The following is a 19,202-nucleotide window of genomic DNA, read 5'->3' as shown; positions in this document are numbered from 1 at the left end:
ATCTTAAGAGAGGTCAACCAAAAGAAATGATGGGGAGGGTCCGGTGCACAAGCCCACACACACCCTACCAAAACAAGCATATTGTTAAAAGATAAAGAACACAGCAGAGACGCCTACTAATTCACACAGTCCTATAAGTAATATACTAAAAAGAGGAGGTGTAAAACACAGACCTTTGGAGGTAACATGGTGCTAAACCCAGAAGCTGGAGAACTGCTTCTAGAACTCACTTCACTAAGATCCAGTGAGATAGCTGGACACTGAGGTAAGAAGCAGAAATTATGGGCCTGCAGAAACATGAATACCAACAGGCTGGAAGGTATAAGGAAGGGTGCCTAGGACGAAGATCAGGAAAGGGTACCTCCCACAAGGCCCTCAATTCCCCAACCACACAGGGAAAAACAAGATGTAGTAAAATAAAAAATTCCATTTAAAAGAAACAAATAAAAGGATAAGCTGAGCAAGAAATAAATAAGCCCTACATAAGAAAAATGTTAAAACACTCCTCAAAAAAACTAAAAAAAAATCCATACAGATGAACAAAGGGGGAACATTATGTCCTAACACAAAATATCAATAAGCTTTGTTTTATAAAGTTGAATAAGTTGATACTAATTTTCATATAAAAATAAACTAAAATTTTTGGGAACATCCTAATTTTTTGTTTTGTTTTGTTTTGTTTCTTTGTTTTTTCAGACAAGGTGTCCTTTTGTAGTCTTGGCTGTCCTAGAACTAGCTCTGTAGACCAGCCTGGCCTAGAACTCAAAGATACACTTGCCTCTGCCTCCCAAGTGCTGGGATTAGTGGCATATGACACCACTGCCCAGCAAGAATACCCTAAATTTAAGAAAATTTGTAGAAAAGTCAAGTATGGTGGCATACATCTTCAATCCCAGCACTTAGGAGGCAGAGGCAGGCAGATCTCTGTGAGTTCAAGGACAGCCAGGTCTACAAAGTGAGTTCTAGGACAGTTAGGATGACTACATAGAGAGATCCTGCCTCAAAAATAAATAATAACAAAAATACATGCTGGCATGCCTAGATGACTTCTCGTGGCATGTACTGCCTCCTCTTGAGAGCCAAATGCACACCCACATACCTCTCCGTGTTCCTGTTAGACTGCGAGCTCAGGGAGTTAGGCAGTTCGCTCTCACTGTCTTCGGACTGGCTGTGAGCAGTGCTCTCTTCTCCTTCATCATCTACTTCATTAAGAGCCTATCTCAACATAAAACCAGCAGCACAACTTGATTAGATGCTCACTCATCCTTTCGTCATAATAGAAATTTCTCCTCCTTGATATGTGTGCTAAATACCAAAGTGTCTCAGGTCTTCCCCTAATAATAGTCCTTCTAACATCTTTAGCGGCCCTTGCTCCCTTCAGCTGTCAGTATTTAAATGTAAGAAAACCTTTCCCTTCTTAAAACTAAACCTGGGACCACCCTGAGATACTATCTCCTGTTCACCTTTTGTTTTTGTTTAGCTTAGGCTAATTCAATCTGTTACATACCTGAGGCTGGCCCCAAATTCACACTTGCTTCTGTTTTAGGTGTCTAGTGCTAGCTAGCATCACACGCCTGAGCAAGCAACACTGGCAGCACACTCTCTTTCAGGAATCGTTTCCCTTTTTGCATGCACCATCTATGCTCTGCAGCTTTGCCTGTGTCCTGCCACTCCACTCAGAATGCTTTCTGCAAGGTCAGTGTCAGCGCACTTATTCCTAAAAAGACAATTCCATCTTTCCCTTTCCTTCTCTGACTCATTGTACCTCACCCATCACAAGTTTCCCGCTTCTACGGTGGATAGGATTATATATGCATGAGAAATTTAGTCCAAGACCCAACACACTCACAATAAAGGACCAGGCACGGCAGTTCATGCTTTTAATCTCAGCACTGTGGAGGCAGAGACAGGGAGATCCCGGGGGTTCCTTGCCAGCCAGACTAGGCTTAGTTGTTCACTTCCAGACCAATGAGAGACCCTGTCTCAAAGGATGACACCAAGGTTGTCTTCCCAATCTCCTTTGTCAATTTTCTTTTTCTACTATCTCTTTATAGCTGACAGGACAAGGTGACGTTTAAGCATTTAAAATGCTTACCACGATGCCTAGATCAAACTGAACTCCATTTCAGCAAAGGCTGGGAGTGCAATGCATTACCTGAGGCTCTATGAGAGATTCATTAAGGGTGGTCTGGGCGACAGGGTCTTGAATCACTCCAATGGGACTCTGAGAGGAATCAGGAGCCATGGTTACATTTGGAAACCCTGCAGAAGGGACACAAGTCATTATGATTTATTGCATCTGCCTAAACAGGCTTCGCAAGTTCTGTTCTGCCACAGACTCCCTTCACTTGACGGCACTCTCAAAGAGCAGCTCCACTTACATGTATGGACATGAACCGAACGCATATCTAAACTCATTTTTACCTTCGCAACATTCCATGAGACATAGTCTACTATTTTACAGATCAGTAAGCTGGAACTTGGAGAAATTAAGTGAGTAGCCCAGAGTTACTCTAATAAATGGCTGACCCAGAATTCAAACTCTCTACTAAAAATAAATCATGTGTTTCTAAAAGATTAAACAAGTTATATAATGTTGAAGCTGAGAATGGTGGTACATGCCTATAATGCCAGCACTCAGGAGTTAAGAGGAAGGAAAATCACGAGTTCAAAGCCAGTCTTGGCTACATGGACCCTGAGGGCCAGGGGCGGTAGGTAATAATCCTATGTAACTAAAGAAAAGCAAAGTTTCTTTGAGCAAGAAACTGAAGTTGCTTTGGAGTTTAAGTTAAGCTTATTCAAACTACAAGTAAATACATGCTTTAATTATGTGGCAATCTAATAAACTGAAAATTAAGCCATGTTTTGTAGTTACAAAATACTCTATTTTATACCATATGTCAATGGATAATTCCCTTAGATGAATAATTTGTAATACTTCATATTCCTAGTGAAGAACAAACAAATTATGGCTCTAGCCCTAATAATCTTCAGATACTAGTCAGCTAGAACATGTAGCAGGAACAGGCTGGATTCTTCTAATCACAAGCTGGGTTTAAGACAGAAGAGCAGGTTTGAGGAGTGATCGCTCACCTGTGCGCTTACGAGGAGCATCAACAAACAGACCTTTGGCTGCGGCTATCAGATGATCGGACTTCTCCAGCACATCCTGCGCCTGGTACTGATCAGAAAGAATCTACACACATGTTGAGAAAAATACTGTTCAGAGGAAATACATTTACTTTAAAATCATTAAGGAAAAGGACTAAGGGAAGGCATTGAATACGATGTTTTCAAAGCTTAATTATCAACCTTTATTGGTTGTGGTTGCTGGATTTGTTCTTAACCATGGGCCATGACCATTCTAAAACCCTCCAATAGCAATATCCATTAGATATTAGTAGATGGAGCTATTGCAGTTGTCAGTAGCTTCAAAGAAAATATATTACATTGTGCTCTGATACGCACATGGCACACACACTCACACATGCATATATACTCATACATGCACACTCACGCCCATATACACTCATGCACATATACATTCACACACATGCATGCACACACTCATGCCACAGAGCACACACTTTTTAAACTTTCTTTCGATTCTTTGCATCTTTTACATCATGTGTCTTAATCCCATTAATTTCTCCAACCCTTTGTATCCAACCTCTGCCCTTGCACCCTCCCCCCCCAAAAAAAATAAAATTTAAGAGGAAAAAGGGAAAAATCTTGTCATGGAAGCTGTAGTGTGACACAGTGAGTCACACAGTAAACCCTTTTTTCCATGTATCTTTACTTGCAAGTGTTCTTTGTAAAGAGTCATTGGTCTGGTTTGAGGCCTCTGGCTTCTGCTACACTGTCTGGGCCTCACTGGGACTCTGCCTGGATATCCTGTTGTTGCCCTATGTCATGGAAACCCTGTAGTTTTGGGTCTACAGGAGTGATCCCTTCATGTGTTCCAGCAGATCATTGTTGGGTGGATCAACATTCATACCCTGGTTCTGGGCCTGGGTAGTTGCAGAGTTGGCCAGCCTGCCACCCTCTACCCCTCCCCCTCCCCCATTCTCCCTCCTCAGCACCAGGGTGAGCTCTCCAGCACTGCCCTGGCTAGTTCACCCCTTACAGCAGGGAGCAAGGGGAGGGGCCAGTTTGCCTGCTTTCACATGCCCTCAGGGCTGGCTCTCTCACACCTGGACCATCAGGGCCAGCTCCAATGTGCTGCCCAGGTCAGGTGAGGAGGCCACTCTCCCAAGTGTTGTAGCTGGTGAGGGGCAGGGACAACTCTCGTACTCTTATGACCACAGACCCAGTTCTCCCTCCTGTCATAAGCAGTGAGGGGAAGAGCGTCTCTCCCCAACCATTCCTTATCACAGATGAGGAGCGGGGCGACATCTCCGGTCAGTAGGGTCAGCTCCAGTGAGCTGCCCAGGTGAGCAGCAAGGCCTGCTGTCCTGAATGCAGCTGGTAAAGGGAAGGGTCCGCTCCCTCACCTGGCACTGGCAGCTAGGGGTGAAGGGTAGGGAGGACACATCTTCCACACCAGCACATGACAGATGGGTACTAGGGACAGCTCTCCCACACTCACATCTTTGGGGCTGGCTCATCCACACCTCCACCAATAGGGCCTCCTATGCTGCCCAGGAGAGGTGAAGGGCCTGCTCTCCCAAGACACACACACTTCTTAAAGTGAGACTTTTACATAGGATTTCCACATGAGAATGACTTTAAGTTGTATTCCATTCTCGTTTTAAGTGATGGCTATCGCCCACTTACTTAATTTCATAACCCATTAGTACATAATAATACACAGTTTAAAAAACACAGATTAACAATAAGAATCTTTGAGCCATTAACTCAAAGGTATTCCCATCACTGAAGTACTCTGATGCTCCATTAACAGGTCATACATGGTCTGTGACTTAAAAAACAAGGTATAGGTTTAAGGATTAAACAAAAACTGTTATGCTTAGGTATTTGTAAACAAGGTGGAGTTTTATCATAGAGAGATGGCTACAGGAAAGCACCATTACGGTCGTGCCTCTGATTAAGCACTTTCTTTTGAAGGACTAATACACATATAAGCGAAGTCATGCGCTAAAGAGGAGTCAATTCTATCTACCACCACCAGATGTCATTCTTAAGCTGAAAAGAATGTTAAAATCAAGACAACTCCATTTGGAACACTGACTCAAATCAGCATCTAATAACAAGCACTCTGCCTAGATTTTCCCTATAACACAGAAATAATGGCATCAATTACTATCTCAAGATACAAAGAGAAAAGTGAGCTGCATTCTTATGTTATCCTTTCTGCTGCTATGGCCAACTGGGTCAGCTAGGTCAGTTACTGACAGTAAGTACTGAATTAGCTCCTTCCAGAGTAAACTATAGAACTAACTGCACAAGGCCAAGAGCACACATGGTGTAAAATACTGGGTTCGAGGTCCACACCAGAAATAGTAAACAAACCCCAACTTCTTTAAACTTAGTTTCCTACTGTGTCAATGGTACACAGCATGGGTTTTATTTGAGATCTCGTTATAATTAACACCAGGCATCAATGTGGTTATTTTTGGTTGTAAGCCTAGCCTTTAATGGCTGAGCCATCTCTCTGGCCCCCATGTGGTTATTAATGAGAACATTCCTCCACTTTCTGTCAGTTCTTTATTCTGACAGAGGATAATGTCTTAAAAACAAAAAGTCGTAAACTCTTCAAATTACCACTAGGAAATATGTTTAAATTTTATTCCATTTGTTCTAGTATAATTTTTTGTAGTGGCATTTCATTTGTATTTTAGTAAATAAAGCTTTCCTGAAGATCAGAAAAGCTAAACAGCCACACTGGCCAGCCTTACAGATTAGGCAGCAATGACACACACCTTTGATCCCAGTAGCCACACTAGCTTGCCATAGAAACCAGGTATTAGTGGTACACACCCTTAATCCCAGCCCTGGAAAGGATTGTATGGGAAGAGACAGCTCTCAGGCTCAGTCTCATTCTGAGGTTTCCTGTAGGCAAGATCGCCATTTTCAGACTGAGGTTGAGGTAAGAGCCAGTGGCTAGCTGCTTTGTTTTTCTGACCTTCACGTTGAAGCCCAATTTCTGTCTCTGAGTTTTTATTAGTCATGCTACAACTTTTCTAGTATGGTGACAACCATACTGTCCCACTGCATCATGGATTTGCCTGTGGTCCTATCACATTCTTTAGATACAAACACCATAAACAGAAAAACTTAGTAACTAAAACCAAAGATGTACATACTCTTTGACTCTTACTTTTTTCTCTTTTTTTATTCCCAATATTTGGGATTAATCCCTAAAACATCTTAAGTAAGAGCTCTAATACTGAGCTAAAGCCCTTGACTTAGTTCTTCTGTCAATAATTCATCAACAAACAAGTCTGTACCCAAAAACATACTCAATATCCACTGCATTATTTATAGTGGCAAACTAAGATGCAATCTGTGAGTGGCACACACTGCTACTAATCCCCAGTGTTGCCTTTAAAAGCACAACTCCTAAATTTTAGTCAAGGATGCAGCTAATTTCCCACCCCTCTTTGACTATGGGAACGGCCATGCAATAATGTTCTGGGGAACAAGACACGATTCCAGAATCTCTGGCTGGCACAAAAGGAGCAGCAGATACTGTCTACTCCCACTCGCTGCTGAGCTGCACACACCGAAGGACACTTTTCAGCCACTCTGTACTAAGTCACGTGCTCAAGAACTGCGGAGCCTCTACCAGCTGTGCTGAGCTCTTCCACAAGAGAACTACATCTGTGCTTTCTTAAATTACAGTATTTTGAGTCCTATATTTCCCAGAAGTTTAAACTACACTCTAATGCACAACATTAGTGTCCACAAATAAAACAATCAATAGACAAATTATGACAAACTATACCCTGCCTAGACATTTTTTTAAAAAGATAAATTTATTTCTACATATTGTCTTCTGAGATATACTGGAATATCAATAGAGATCTAAGCAACTCCTCAACCCAACAGGAGTGGCAGAAGAGTGTGTATATACTGAAAACATATATATGCTATCACTGCTTAGAATGTGATTACGATACAAATTACATTATTTTATGAACCAAAGTTTCATCTTTGGTAAAATATCTTTCAAGTCCATGCAATTAAGAGCTTTGTAAATATAACGTATATTAGATATAATATATAATAGATCAGCATAGCTATGGCTACAGTAGAAACTGACAAAGGCAGAAAGAAAAAGGAAAATCTTACTGATCATGTTGATACTGGCTATTAATTATTATCAGGTCTCAAGTAAAGCCACTGCTTTGCCCTCTTCTCCTAAGCCTCTGTCACATTTCTTGGAGCAGATTGTTCCTGTGGCCAAAGATCACTGTACTATTCTTACTAAGTGAGATCTATTACTAAAAGGAAACATCTAAGTCTCATCAAAAGCTGTGGCTCTGATGCAGGAAAACATCCTGCGCAGCCAAGGAAACTGTCCACACCCAGCTGCTCACTAAATTTGAATCTCTGAGCACTGAGTCCAGGTACAGTATCTCCCTAGCTTCCTTAGGAGCGTGTCAGCTGTGATGACATCTCATGTGCAGTGAGGACCGAGAATCTCCACACTACAGACAGAGGAAGCATTCTGCGGCCTTTTACCCATCCTCTCAGTACTCTTCTCTCCCCATGTCAGGAGCACCAGAGAGACAGCTCCGTGGTTATCAGGGGCTAGGAGTGCTCATGGCTCTTGTTGAGGAAGCAGGCTGGAGTCTCAACACTCACATGGTGACTTACAACTCTGTGACTCAGTTCTGGGGGGCCCAACACCCTCTTCTGACCTCCACTGGCACCAGACACACATGCATACATGTTCCAGGGGGTCTAACACCCTCTTCTGGCCTTCACTGGCAACAGACACACATGCGTTCATGCAGGTAAATAGTCATAGACAAAAAATGAAAATAGGGCTGGAGAGATGGTTCAGCTTCTCTAGAGGTCCCGAGTTCAATTCCCAGAAACCACATGGCTCACAACCATCCATAATGAGATGTAGTGCCCTCTTCTGGCCTGCAGAACATATAGGCAGAACACTATACTAAATAAATAAAAATAAATCTTAAAAAATGAAAATAAATTCCGATGGTTTTAGGTTACCCCTGTGAAAGATCAGTAGACCCAAAGGGGTTGAGAACCACTGCTCTAAGAACTCTAAGGAATTTCTCAAAAGGCAGCCTGTGACTTAAAACCACCGTGAAAAGTGATGCAGAAAGCACACACTGTAAGCTTAGCCTGGTCACACACACAGCACTGTGACTTCAGTTCAAAAAAGAAAGAAAGGTCGCTCTGCTATAGTTCCTTCTAACCTCCCAGCCTACCCACCAGACATATCTGATTATTTCTTCAAACACCCAGGCAGGCAAAAGGTTAAGCCAGAGAGGTAAATGGCTGATGACCTAGTCAACAGCCACACAAAATTAATTTTATTTCATTTTTGCTAGGTAACCCTACTACACTGTTGAACTGAGACATAATTACAGCAGTTTATGAATATAGAGCACTATTTGCCAAAGACTGTGGTAATCTCTTTTAAAGCATTATACCAGGGCTAGAGCAATGGCTCGGTGGCTAAGAGCATTGATTGTTCTTCATGAGGACCTGGGTTCAATTTTCAGCACCCACATGGCAGCTCACAACCGTCTGTGACTCCAGTTCTAGGGGATCTGACACCCTCTGGCTTCCACACGAACCAGGCATGCACACAATGCACAGACATACATGAAGGCAAAACATCATACACATAAATCTTTTTTCAAAAAAATTAAAATTCATAGCACAGCCAAGTATTTTGTTTTTGTTTTTTGAAACAGAATTTCTCTATGTAGCTCCCCTGGCTGTCCTGGAACTCACTCTGTAGACCAGGCTATCCTCGAACTCAGAGATCTTCCTGTGCCTCCCAAGTGCTATTAAAGGCATGCACCCATCACTGCCTTTCAACATAGCCAAGATTTTAAAGATTAAAAAAAAATCAAATTAATGTAAGAAAAATGAAGCTACAAAGTTTATAAAAATAAATGAATAGAACTGAAAATGCTCTATTAAATTAGGTAACCCAGCCCAGATATATGAGCTCTGCATGTCTCTCTCATGTGTGGACCCTTGCTTCTAATTGTTAAGAATGTGGATTTAAGTGGGAGTAAATGTGGGTGGAGAATATGAACCTGGAAAAAATGTGAGAAGAATACATGTGATATGAAAACGAAAGGGGGACGCTGGAGGTAGAAGATTCGGTGGGACAGGAGGAAGGGAGAAATGGGGGAGGTGGGTGGGAGTCAACCAACCACAACTGAGTATTATGACAACAGCAGAAGAAACATGCTACTTTGTAAGCTAGTTTTTAAAAGGGAGAAGGAGAAATGGACAAACAGAAAAATTCCAGGCCAAAGAGTTACATAATCTAAGGCTACAGAGCCAGTGAGTTGTGGAGAGAACATTTAAGGCAGCAAACTAGACTCCACCCACCCTGTTGCTCTCTGCACTAGACTCCACCCACCCACCCTGCTGCTCTCTGGACTAGACTCCACCCACCCACCCTGCTCTCTGCATTAGACTCCGCCCACCCACCCTGCTGCTCTCTGCACTAGACTCCACCCACCCACCCTGCTGCTCTCTGCACTAGACTCCACCCACCCACCCTGCTCTCTGCATTAGACTCCGCCCACCCACCCTGCTGCTCTCTGCACTAGACTCCACCCACCCTGCTGCTCTCTGGACTAGACTCCACCCACCCACCCTGCTGCTCTCTGGACTAGACTCCACCCACCCTGCTGCTCTCTGCACTAGACTCCACCCACCCACCCTGCTGCTCTCTGCACTAGACTCCACCCACCCACCCTGCTGCTCTCTGCACTAGACTCCACCCACCCTGCTGCTCTCTGCCAAATCCCTGTTCACTGTTAAGGCTGCAGTATGTACTAGAGTCTCTTATGAAGTCAACCCAAGAACTCTAAAGACAATGAATTTTTGTACTACCTCCTTCATGATAGATAATCTTGTTTTTTCAAGATTTGAAATTTCTGGTTTCTGTTTCTTCCATTTTCTCTTCAAAGCTTTTTCTTGAAGTTCCCAGTGCACCAACGCTCTATTCTTTGACTTATGTATCTCATGACGGCGTACCTATACAGAAGGAAAAACTGTAAAAAATGTTTTCAGGAACAAAGAAGTTGCCTGCTCCTATGTAAGACCACTTACACTAGTTCAAACTTCTTATTCCTTACAGGTTCAACGTGGGTGCATGCATGCATGCATGTGTGTACATTCATGGCTAAAACTTTGATAGTCTTCAAAAAAATGATCTAAAAGAGAAATATCTAGAACGTAGAGGTCTAACCTAAAGCCATAAAAAAATATTTACTTCGACTTCAGTTATAGACTACCAATCTTCAATTCACAAGTTAAAACTCATCCAACAAGTGCTACAACATCAATTCGTGGTCAATGCCGACACTTTACACACGATGTAAAGGGTACCAAATTCAGCACAGCCATCTTTGGCAAAGCACACCCCTTTCATGATAACTGCATCACTTCCAAGTAAATGATGCACTGTTTGCGTAGCTCTGAGGGGGCTTCATGTGGAAGTGAGGTCACAGATGATGCAGTTATCCAGGGAAGGAGAGTTCCTGAGGCAGAGAAGATAGGAGCCAGAGCTCCTAAACAGTTGGAAGGGAAGAATCCATAGGGGTGACTAAGGAATAAAGTAGACATTTGCCTTTACAAGTATTCTAGTGCTCAGAACTGTAAATATGAACAAAACCTGGGTCATCTAATGAAGTTTTAATCAGGCAAACATGGAAACTACCAAAAAGACTAGCAATCAAGAATTGTGAATATGCAAATCAGAATCACAATGAGACAGTACTTTATACCCACGAGGAGAATTAAAATATAAACTGGAAGCTCCGCACAGTCTGGTGGGATTTAAATCATGTAAGCACTTTGGAAAATAATTAAGCAGTTATTCATAAAGTCCAATATGAAGATGCAAGACCTAGTCATTCTATTCCAGATATACACAACCGCCTGCATATGCATATATTCACAGAGTCTTGTATATGAACATTCACAATAGTATTACTCGTAATAGATGAGAAGCACAAACCAGTACAGCTGACTAACAGATAAATCAAATCTGGAATCTCCATTCAATGCAATCCTCTTTCACAACTGGAAGGAATGAAGTAGAGATACATACTATAACATGGATGGATCTTTAAAATATGCTAGAAAAAGAGGCTACACACAAGAGCCCACATACTGCATTCCATGGGTAAGAAAAGTCTAGGCTAGGCAAATCTCGAGAGACAGAAAGTAGATTAGTCACTGCCATGGAGAGACTAGCCAGGGTTACCCAGCACAGGCCTGCCTTGAAAATAACAATAACAGCAATGATAAAATGCTGCAGATATTTCTAGACAGAAAAGACAAACAGACCTGCAGGTCAATTCTAGGTAAGTGGTAAGACTATAAACCAAAAATGTTTAGTAAGATTCTAACAGTAGCTAATAAGCCTCAGTAAAATCAGAAATTTCTTAAGATAGACTTTTAGGTTTTACACAGATGTGAACAGATTAAATAAAGCGAATCAACTTCCAGAAGAGATGGTGGTCTCTGTTCTGAAAGCTAGATGCCAGACACCAACTAAAACATAGAGTCCAGGACTTTTTCAGGGTTAAACTTACCAGATCTTCAGGAGTTGCCCGGTGAACTGTTAGATCATTTACAGTATTCTTTAAAAAAAAAAAAAAGAGCATTTAAAATGTTTCCTTATAAATTATTAATAGTTACTGAGTTTTAGTAGCTGTAAATTGATTCAAAGTTCCAAAACCAAAAACCTTTTTTTTAGGAACCATTATTGTTACTATAACATTAAAACATATTACTTTTAAATATCTTCTAGAAAATAACCTATTTTTAAGTGTTATACAGAAAATAAAGCACTCTCTTATTTTAAAATAAGGACTACAATAGGGCAGCATATATTCAAAACAAGTCAACTGAAGCTATAATGTTCACACACTAGGATCCCTTGAGGCAACCTAGAAAGTGTGGTGACTGCAGCAAGCTGCAGAGGGACCTTTTCCAAAGACACAGTTTCTATCTCACTAACACCCTAATTCCTGGAAGGAACGAGAGGTTACTGCCCTTAGTATATGTACTCTTAAGGCGGTGCAAATATCCTGCTCTTCCCTCCAAGATCAAACACTCATCTAGAAACCCACCTGAGCCTACTACAGCTGCACCCCCACACGCCAACAGTCATGGCATCCATTCCCAGAAGGCCTTATTTACTGTCCTGAGACTTACATCCATTCATGCCCAGAGCCATGGCATCCATCCCCTGAAGACCTTACTTACTGTCCTGAGACTTACATCCCATTCATGCCCAGAGCCATGGCATCCATCCCCTGAATACCTTACTTACTGTCCTGAGACTTACATCCATTCATGCCCAGAGCCATGGCATCCATCCCCTGAAGACCTTACTTACTGTCCCGAAACTTACATCCCATTCTTGCCTCGCTGAAGCTTTCTTCTTTACTTTCAGAGTTTTTCTTCCACCTCCCCGTGGACCAAAGCGATTCACTCTGATCAATGACATCTAGGAATAGTAATTTTTTTTAAATACAGACAAATATTTATGCATTATAGAGAAGGGGACACCTAGGGCAAACAAAGTCACTCTCAAAGTAACAGAAGAATTTAATCATGATGAAAAAAATAGGCTATCAAATATTTTGTTTTCTCATTTTACAATTAATAGTAAAGTAAAACCAGTAATCACAATAAAAAGGTCTTAAATAACAAAGCTTGTTTCTTAAAAAAGAACTTTGGAAATATAGAAATTATGACCTAAAATAGAAAATTTAAATGGTTGTATCTGTCATCAGATACAACATTCACAATTAAAAGAAAAACGCCAGGAAATGGGCAACATAAGGAAGAAAAGCGCAGTTGTAAGCGTGCTAACGCTCATCCCACCAGGCACACATGTGGAAAGCACAGATATAAGCGTGCTAACGCTCATCCCACCAGGCACACATGTGGAAAGCACGGATGTAAGCGTGCTAACGCTCATCCCACCAGGCACACATGTTGAAAGCACAGATGTAAGCGTGCTAACGCTCATCCCACCAGGCACACATGTGGAAAGCACAGATGTAAGCGTGCTAACGCTCATCCCACCAGGCACACATGTGGAAAGCACAGATGTAAGCGTGCTAACGCTCATCCCACCAGGCACACATGTGGAAAGCACAGATGTAAGCGTGCTAACGCTCATCCCACCAGGCACACATGTGGAAAGCACAGATGTAAGCGTGCTAACGCTCATCCCACCAGGCACACATGTGGAAAGCACAGATGTAAGCGTGCTAACGCTCATCCCACCAGGCACACATGTGGAAAGCACAGATATAAGCGTGCTAACGCTCATCCCACCAGGCACACATGTGGAAAGCACAGATGTAAGCGTGCTAACGCTCATCCCACCAGGCACACATGTGGAAAGCACAGATGTAAGCGTGCTAATGCTCATCCCACCAGGCACACATGTGGAAAGCACAGATGTAAGCGTGCTAACGCTCATCCCACCAGGCACACATGTGGAAAGCACAGATGTAAGCGTGCTAACGCTCATCCCTACCAGGCACACACGTGCTCACTTCGCAGGAGTATATCCTTAGAGAGTCTGATTCCACCTCTAACAAATCTTCACACAGTACCGAATGGAGGTGATTTCATAAATCACCAGCATTAGCCTGACAATCAAAATCGCCATGTGGGACTAAACATCATGAAAAGTTAAGGAAAGACTCACAGTCCACAGTCCTTGAAAACAAAGGTTTTTATAATCAATACATATAACTGCGAAAACAAAACAAAAACAAGCATGACTTCTATTTTACAACCTCTTTACCACTGTGGCAACGCAATATGAAAATATCTTACATCCTAAGAGACTGAAACTTTTACTAGACTTCATAGACAAAGTGAAAGTCACCTAAAAGATTGCTATCTTAGGATGCGCTTATCCTGTTTGTTTAATCTGTCTTTAAGAGAACAATGGAATGTCAACCTTAATTGTCTTGGATTTCCCATGTAACCACCTTTTGCAGCCTAAGCTAATGGGAGAGCTATGATCGCAAATTATGTACTCTTCATGCCCCTGACCCAGAACAATGAATGTGTACCCTCTGCTGAAAGCAACAAATACTGAGGTTGAAAGCAACCTTCTAAAATGAGTATCTATTTACAGAAATGGTTGATAAACAATGGTATTTGCAGTGTTTCTTACCTGGGTCAGTTCCGATCACTGGAAGCCAGTGATGTAAACCCTTGTAAAAATCTATGTTAAAGATTCCTATAAAGTACCCCATTCTTTCCCCATGTGATACTTTCTGTACTGTTCAGTAAATACAGAACAAAGTCTTCTGTTAAAGACAGACACACAGACATACAGACAGATGCAAGTCATCACACAAGACACACACACAAACACAATCACACACACACATATACACCAAAAACACAAACATAGGGACAAACTTACAAGACAGCCTTCAGGCAGGCACAAATCCACTCATTCAACAGACAGAGGACAGAAGATACAGAGAGCATGAGTAGAGAATTCAAATTTGGCCTTTGTTCTCGGTTAAATGATCCTAAGGGGAAAGAAATGCTTTTCTCTCCTTAATGTGACCATGGTGACTCAATCAATCAGTAATGTATATAATCCTAACCTACCAAAATAACTACATAACTTTCTGGCTGGTCCTCATATTTCCAACTAGCCTACAGTGTTTATTATCACCTCTTCCCCCCCTTGCTATAATGGAGACGAGACAGACATGAGGCCTAGTACATGCTAGGCAAGTGTTCTGCCCTTAAACTCCACAGCCTTCCTCTTTCATTAAGTACTTTTAATAAAATAATCTGCTATACAAAAGACACCTAAACTCCAGTGCTTCTCCACAATAATCTCGCTAGCTCTCTGTATTGTTTTTCTCTTATTACATTTACTCTTTAAACACGTGTCTAATTTCAGAGCTTACAATCCAGCAAAGGAGGTAGGTCACAAACAGAAAACAGCAAGTTATTTTGTCTTTTTTCTGTGGTACTGAGCTCAGATTGATGCCAGGTATAACATACGCCAGACAAGTTCCCTTACACTGAGCTCTATGCCCAGTTCAGCAATTAGGACTTGTTTTCCCATGACTAGGCCCTTTTTATTTTCCTATTTTTATTTCAAGTTTTATTAACACACACATATATATAAAATGATTTGTGTAACATTTTCATTCATGTACATAGTGTATTTGATTCTATCACTTCCCAACTGCCCTCTCTTCTCCCCCTCTAACTGGTCCCATCCCTCTTTACAAATAACCTCCCTTCTACTTTCAAGTCTTTTTCTTTAAATCTAGAAAGAAAACATATAATATTTACCTTTTTGGATCTATATTTAACATAATTTCTAGTTCTATTTTCCTGCACATATAATTTGATTACATTCGTTTGTGGCTGAATAACACTCCCTTGCATATATCTTTATCCAATTATCTGTTGATGGGTATCTAGGTAGAGCCCATAACTTGACTACTGAGAACAGTGTCACGAAAAACATGGATGCACAGGTATGCTGTGGTATCCTTACTTTTGGTATGTACCCAGGAGAGGTACAGCTGGATCACAAGATTGAAGAACTTCCATACTGGTTGCACTAATTACATTCCCAACAACCACATATATGGGCTATTCTCCAGCTCCCAGTGTCCTATTATTTGTTGTTGTTTTCTTGATGACACAGACATTCTGGTGAGACAGAATCTCAATGTAACTTTGATTTGCATTTCACTGATGACTGAAGATACTGAACATTTTTTTTAAAGAACTCTGTGTGTGTATGTGTGTGTGAGAGAGACAGAGAGGGGGGGGGAGAGAATGCCAGACGTGCGTGGGTACACACAGACACCAGAAGAGGGTGTCAGACTTGCTAAAGCTGGAGTTATGAGTGGTCATGAGCAACCCCACATGGGTGCTAGGAACCAAACGCAGTCCTCTAGAAGAACAGTACACAGGTCTTAATGACTGAACCATCTCTCTAGCTCCTGAACATTATTCTCATGTGTTTCTGGTCATGGGTACTTATTTTGAAAACTGTCTGTTCAGTTCATTTGACCAACAATTAGACAATGTCTTCTTTTGGTGTTTAGATTTTTAAAGTTTTATATTTCTGGGTATCAATCTCTTGTTAAATAACTGAAATACACTAGGGAAACAGACTTCTACCCATACTGTATGTAAGCTGTTTCTTCACTCTGAGTCCCAACAGTGCAGCTTTTTAACAGGGCGTAGCACCATTTTTCAATTCTTTTACTGCAGTATTATTGCCCTCTGGGGGAGAGGAAGGAGCACACGCCACAGTACACATATGAGAGCCCAAGAACAACCTGCGGGAGTTGGCTTCCTCCTTCCACCACATGGGCCTCAGGGATAAACTCAGGTGTTAGGTTTGGCTCTAACCCACTGAACCCCTCATTAGCCCACCTTGATCCACAGCCTTATACAGAAAGACTTTGCCTGTGCCTGTATCCTGCGTTTCCCTGGTTTCCTCAAGGAGGTTCGTGTCTTTCATTAAGGTCTCTGATCAATTTTGAATTAAAGTTTTACAAACTGAAAAAAGGGGATATGGTTTCAGCTTGTACTTATGAGCACAATCTTCTCAGTGCCATCTGTCACCAACAATTAAGTTTTATGATGGTGATGGCAATAACAGCGGCAGTGGAGGTAATGAAAGCATCAGTGAAGACATTCTGAGTACTCACTATAGGCTAGTTACAAGTCTAAGCTCTTTCGCATCTTAGTTTCCTTAATACAAGGGGCTCAGCCGGGCAGTCAGTAGTGGCACATATCTTTAATCCCAGCACTCAGGAGGCAGAGGCAGGTGGATCTCTGTGAGTTCAAGACCAGTTTGGTCTAGAGTTAGTTCCAGGACATCAGGGATACACAAAGGAAACCCCATCTCAAAATAACAACAAAACAAACAAAAAAACAAGAACTTCATAAAGTAATTAATATTTTGATTCATTTTAAAGATGAGAAAACTAAGGGGCCAAGAGTTAACCAACTGTGATGTTCACTTGTAGTAGACATAACCAACACTTAACAAGACATGGAACAGGCAAGTCTAAATAAACCACTACAATTACAGTTATTTTCCATAAAAGGAGTCAAAATCATTTAACTCAATAATTATCATTTTCAATACTTCTGTGAAAAAATCAGGTTCCTACCTCATATAGGGTATAAAAATTAGCTTAAAACTAGTCACATATTAAATTGTTAGAGCTAAACCTACAGAACTCTTAGAAGAAAACCTGAGTATAAATAGCCGTGAACCTCAGGTCAAGCGATAGTTTCTGGAGTAAAACCAGATGTGGGGAGGATGAGTGGTTTACCAAAATGTTTAAAGACTACTCAAAGGTACAATCAAGAAAATGAAAAGATAACTAATGAGTGGCAAAGGTATTTGCGAATCATTTACCTTGTATCTAGACTATACAAAGAAACTTCATACCGGGACTATTCAAACAACCCAATTTAAAGCAAGCATAGGTCTTGAATAGACATCTTCAACTAAGATACTAGATGGTCAATAAGCACATTAGAAGTTCATCAAGATAGGGGCCGGTGGGATGACTCAACGGTTAAGAACCTTTGCTGCTTTTTCAGAGAACCGCAGTTCAATTCCTACCACCTACATGATGGCTCACAACCACTTGTAATTCCAGTTCCAGAGATCTAACACCATCTTCTGACCTCCAAAGGCACCAGACGGCACGTGGTGCACATACAGACACGCAGGCTAAACATTCACATGCAAAGTAAAAGGACCTTTTTCATAAAATGATCAACATAATTAAATATGAGTCAAATGTCACTCTAAGGTGATTTTTTTTTTAAAAAAAGGACCAGACCAGTAATAACTATGGAGAAAGTGGAATCTTCATGTATTTGTTGACTGGAACATAAATTTATATAGGCATTTTGGAAGACCAGTGGGAAATTATTCAGAAATTTAAACCACATGACTTAGTAATTCTCCCACATAAATACTCAAGGCAACTAAAAACATTAGTTCACAGAAAAATTTGAAAATGAATGTCCATAACAATATATTTAATAGACAAAAGTGGAAATATTTCAAAATGCCATTAACCCATCAGTGTATAAATGTGTGTGATATAGCTATACAATGGCATATTGTTTAGCAATAAGGAATAAAGTATTGATGTATGCTACAATGTGGATGAAGTTTGAATATATTAACTATGAGAAAACTAAGCACAAAAGCCACATATCACATGATACCATTTCATCTAAGGCACACACACAGAAATATCAAATATACTGGTGGTTGCCTGGAAGAAGACAGGTGTATAGTTTGTTTTTCTCCTTGGGTGGGAGGAGAGATGAAAATGTTCCGGGATTCGCTGATGATGGCTGTACAACTGTAAATGTACTTACATAAAGGATGGGTTTTATGGCACATGAATTATATCTCAAAGCTGTTGTTTTCTAAAGGAGGAAGAGGTAGGCAATCCCCAAACAGGCTAATGATATTACCAAATCAGCACATCCTAGATTCAAGGGAAAGACCCTACTTCAATATATAAGGCAGAGGAAAAGTGACAAAGACACCCGACTGATATCAAACTCTCACTTACACACACACACGCGCACACATATGTGTATGTACACATACATACACATTTGCAAAAAGAAAAAGTTCAATGTAAAAAAGTGGTCTATAGAACTGCATGTGCAGCATTAATGAAGAGCCACACCACTAATCCCACAGCTCCAGGAGGCACACACTGGCTTAAAGACAACATGGTACAGTGGCTAAGAGTAGAGCCTGGAAACAGACTGTCTAGATTCGCATGAGCTTTATCACTGACTCTAAAATTAAACTGGTTAAATATGTGAGCAGCTTGGAAACCCCCGCCTGACACATACCGAATCTCATTTAAGTGTTGATGACATCAGTGACAGTTTTTAATTCTCTCAAATGACTTGACTAACACTTAGAGAGTGTAATGACATTGCTCAAAGTGACACAAATAATAACAAAGAGAGCAGAAAACTGTCACAGA

The 19,202-nt window shown here is 41.1% G+C and overlaps 1 protein-coding gene across 9 annotated transcripts in view; it reads right to left on the bottom strand.

The window, feature by feature from the left end:
• Spice1 (spindle and centriole associated protein 1) overlaps positions 1 to 19,202 on the bottom strand; it is a 46,660-nt gene that overhangs the window by 26,103 nt on the left and 1,355 nt on the right. For all 9 annotated transcript variants that reach the window (XM_075963346.1, XM_075963356.1, XM_075963414.1 and 6 more), the window contains 6 exons: positions 12,551 to 12,646; positions 11,727 to 11,774; positions 10,018 to 10,161; positions 3,094 to 3,196; positions 2,156 to 2,262; positions 1,100 to 1,215 (listed from right to left, as the gene is read on the bottom strand). In XM_075963346.1, the coding sequence (XP_075819461.1) occupies positions 1,100 to 1,215; positions 2,156 to 2,262; positions 3,094 to 3,196; positions 10,018 to 10,161; positions 11,727 to 11,774; positions 12,551 to 12,646 (614 nt within the window). The remainder of the gene's footprint in view (positions 1 to 1,099; positions 1,216 to 2,155; positions 2,263 to 3,093; positions 3,197 to 10,017; positions 10,162 to 11,726; positions 11,775 to 12,550; positions 12,647 to 19,202) is intronic.

The sequence above is a fragment of the Microtus pennsylvanicus genome, chromosome 1, assembly GCF_037038515.1.
Source record: "Microtus pennsylvanicus isolate mMicPen1 chromosome 1, mMicPen1.hap1, whole genome shotgun sequence".
In the NCBI taxonomy this organism is placed as follows: Eukaryota; Metazoa; Chordata; class Mammalia; order Rodentia; family Cricetidae; genus Microtus; species Microtus pennsylvanicus.
The sequence above is the reverse complement of the archived record's forward strand: the minus strand, read 5'-3'. Positions and strand labels throughout refer to the sequence as shown.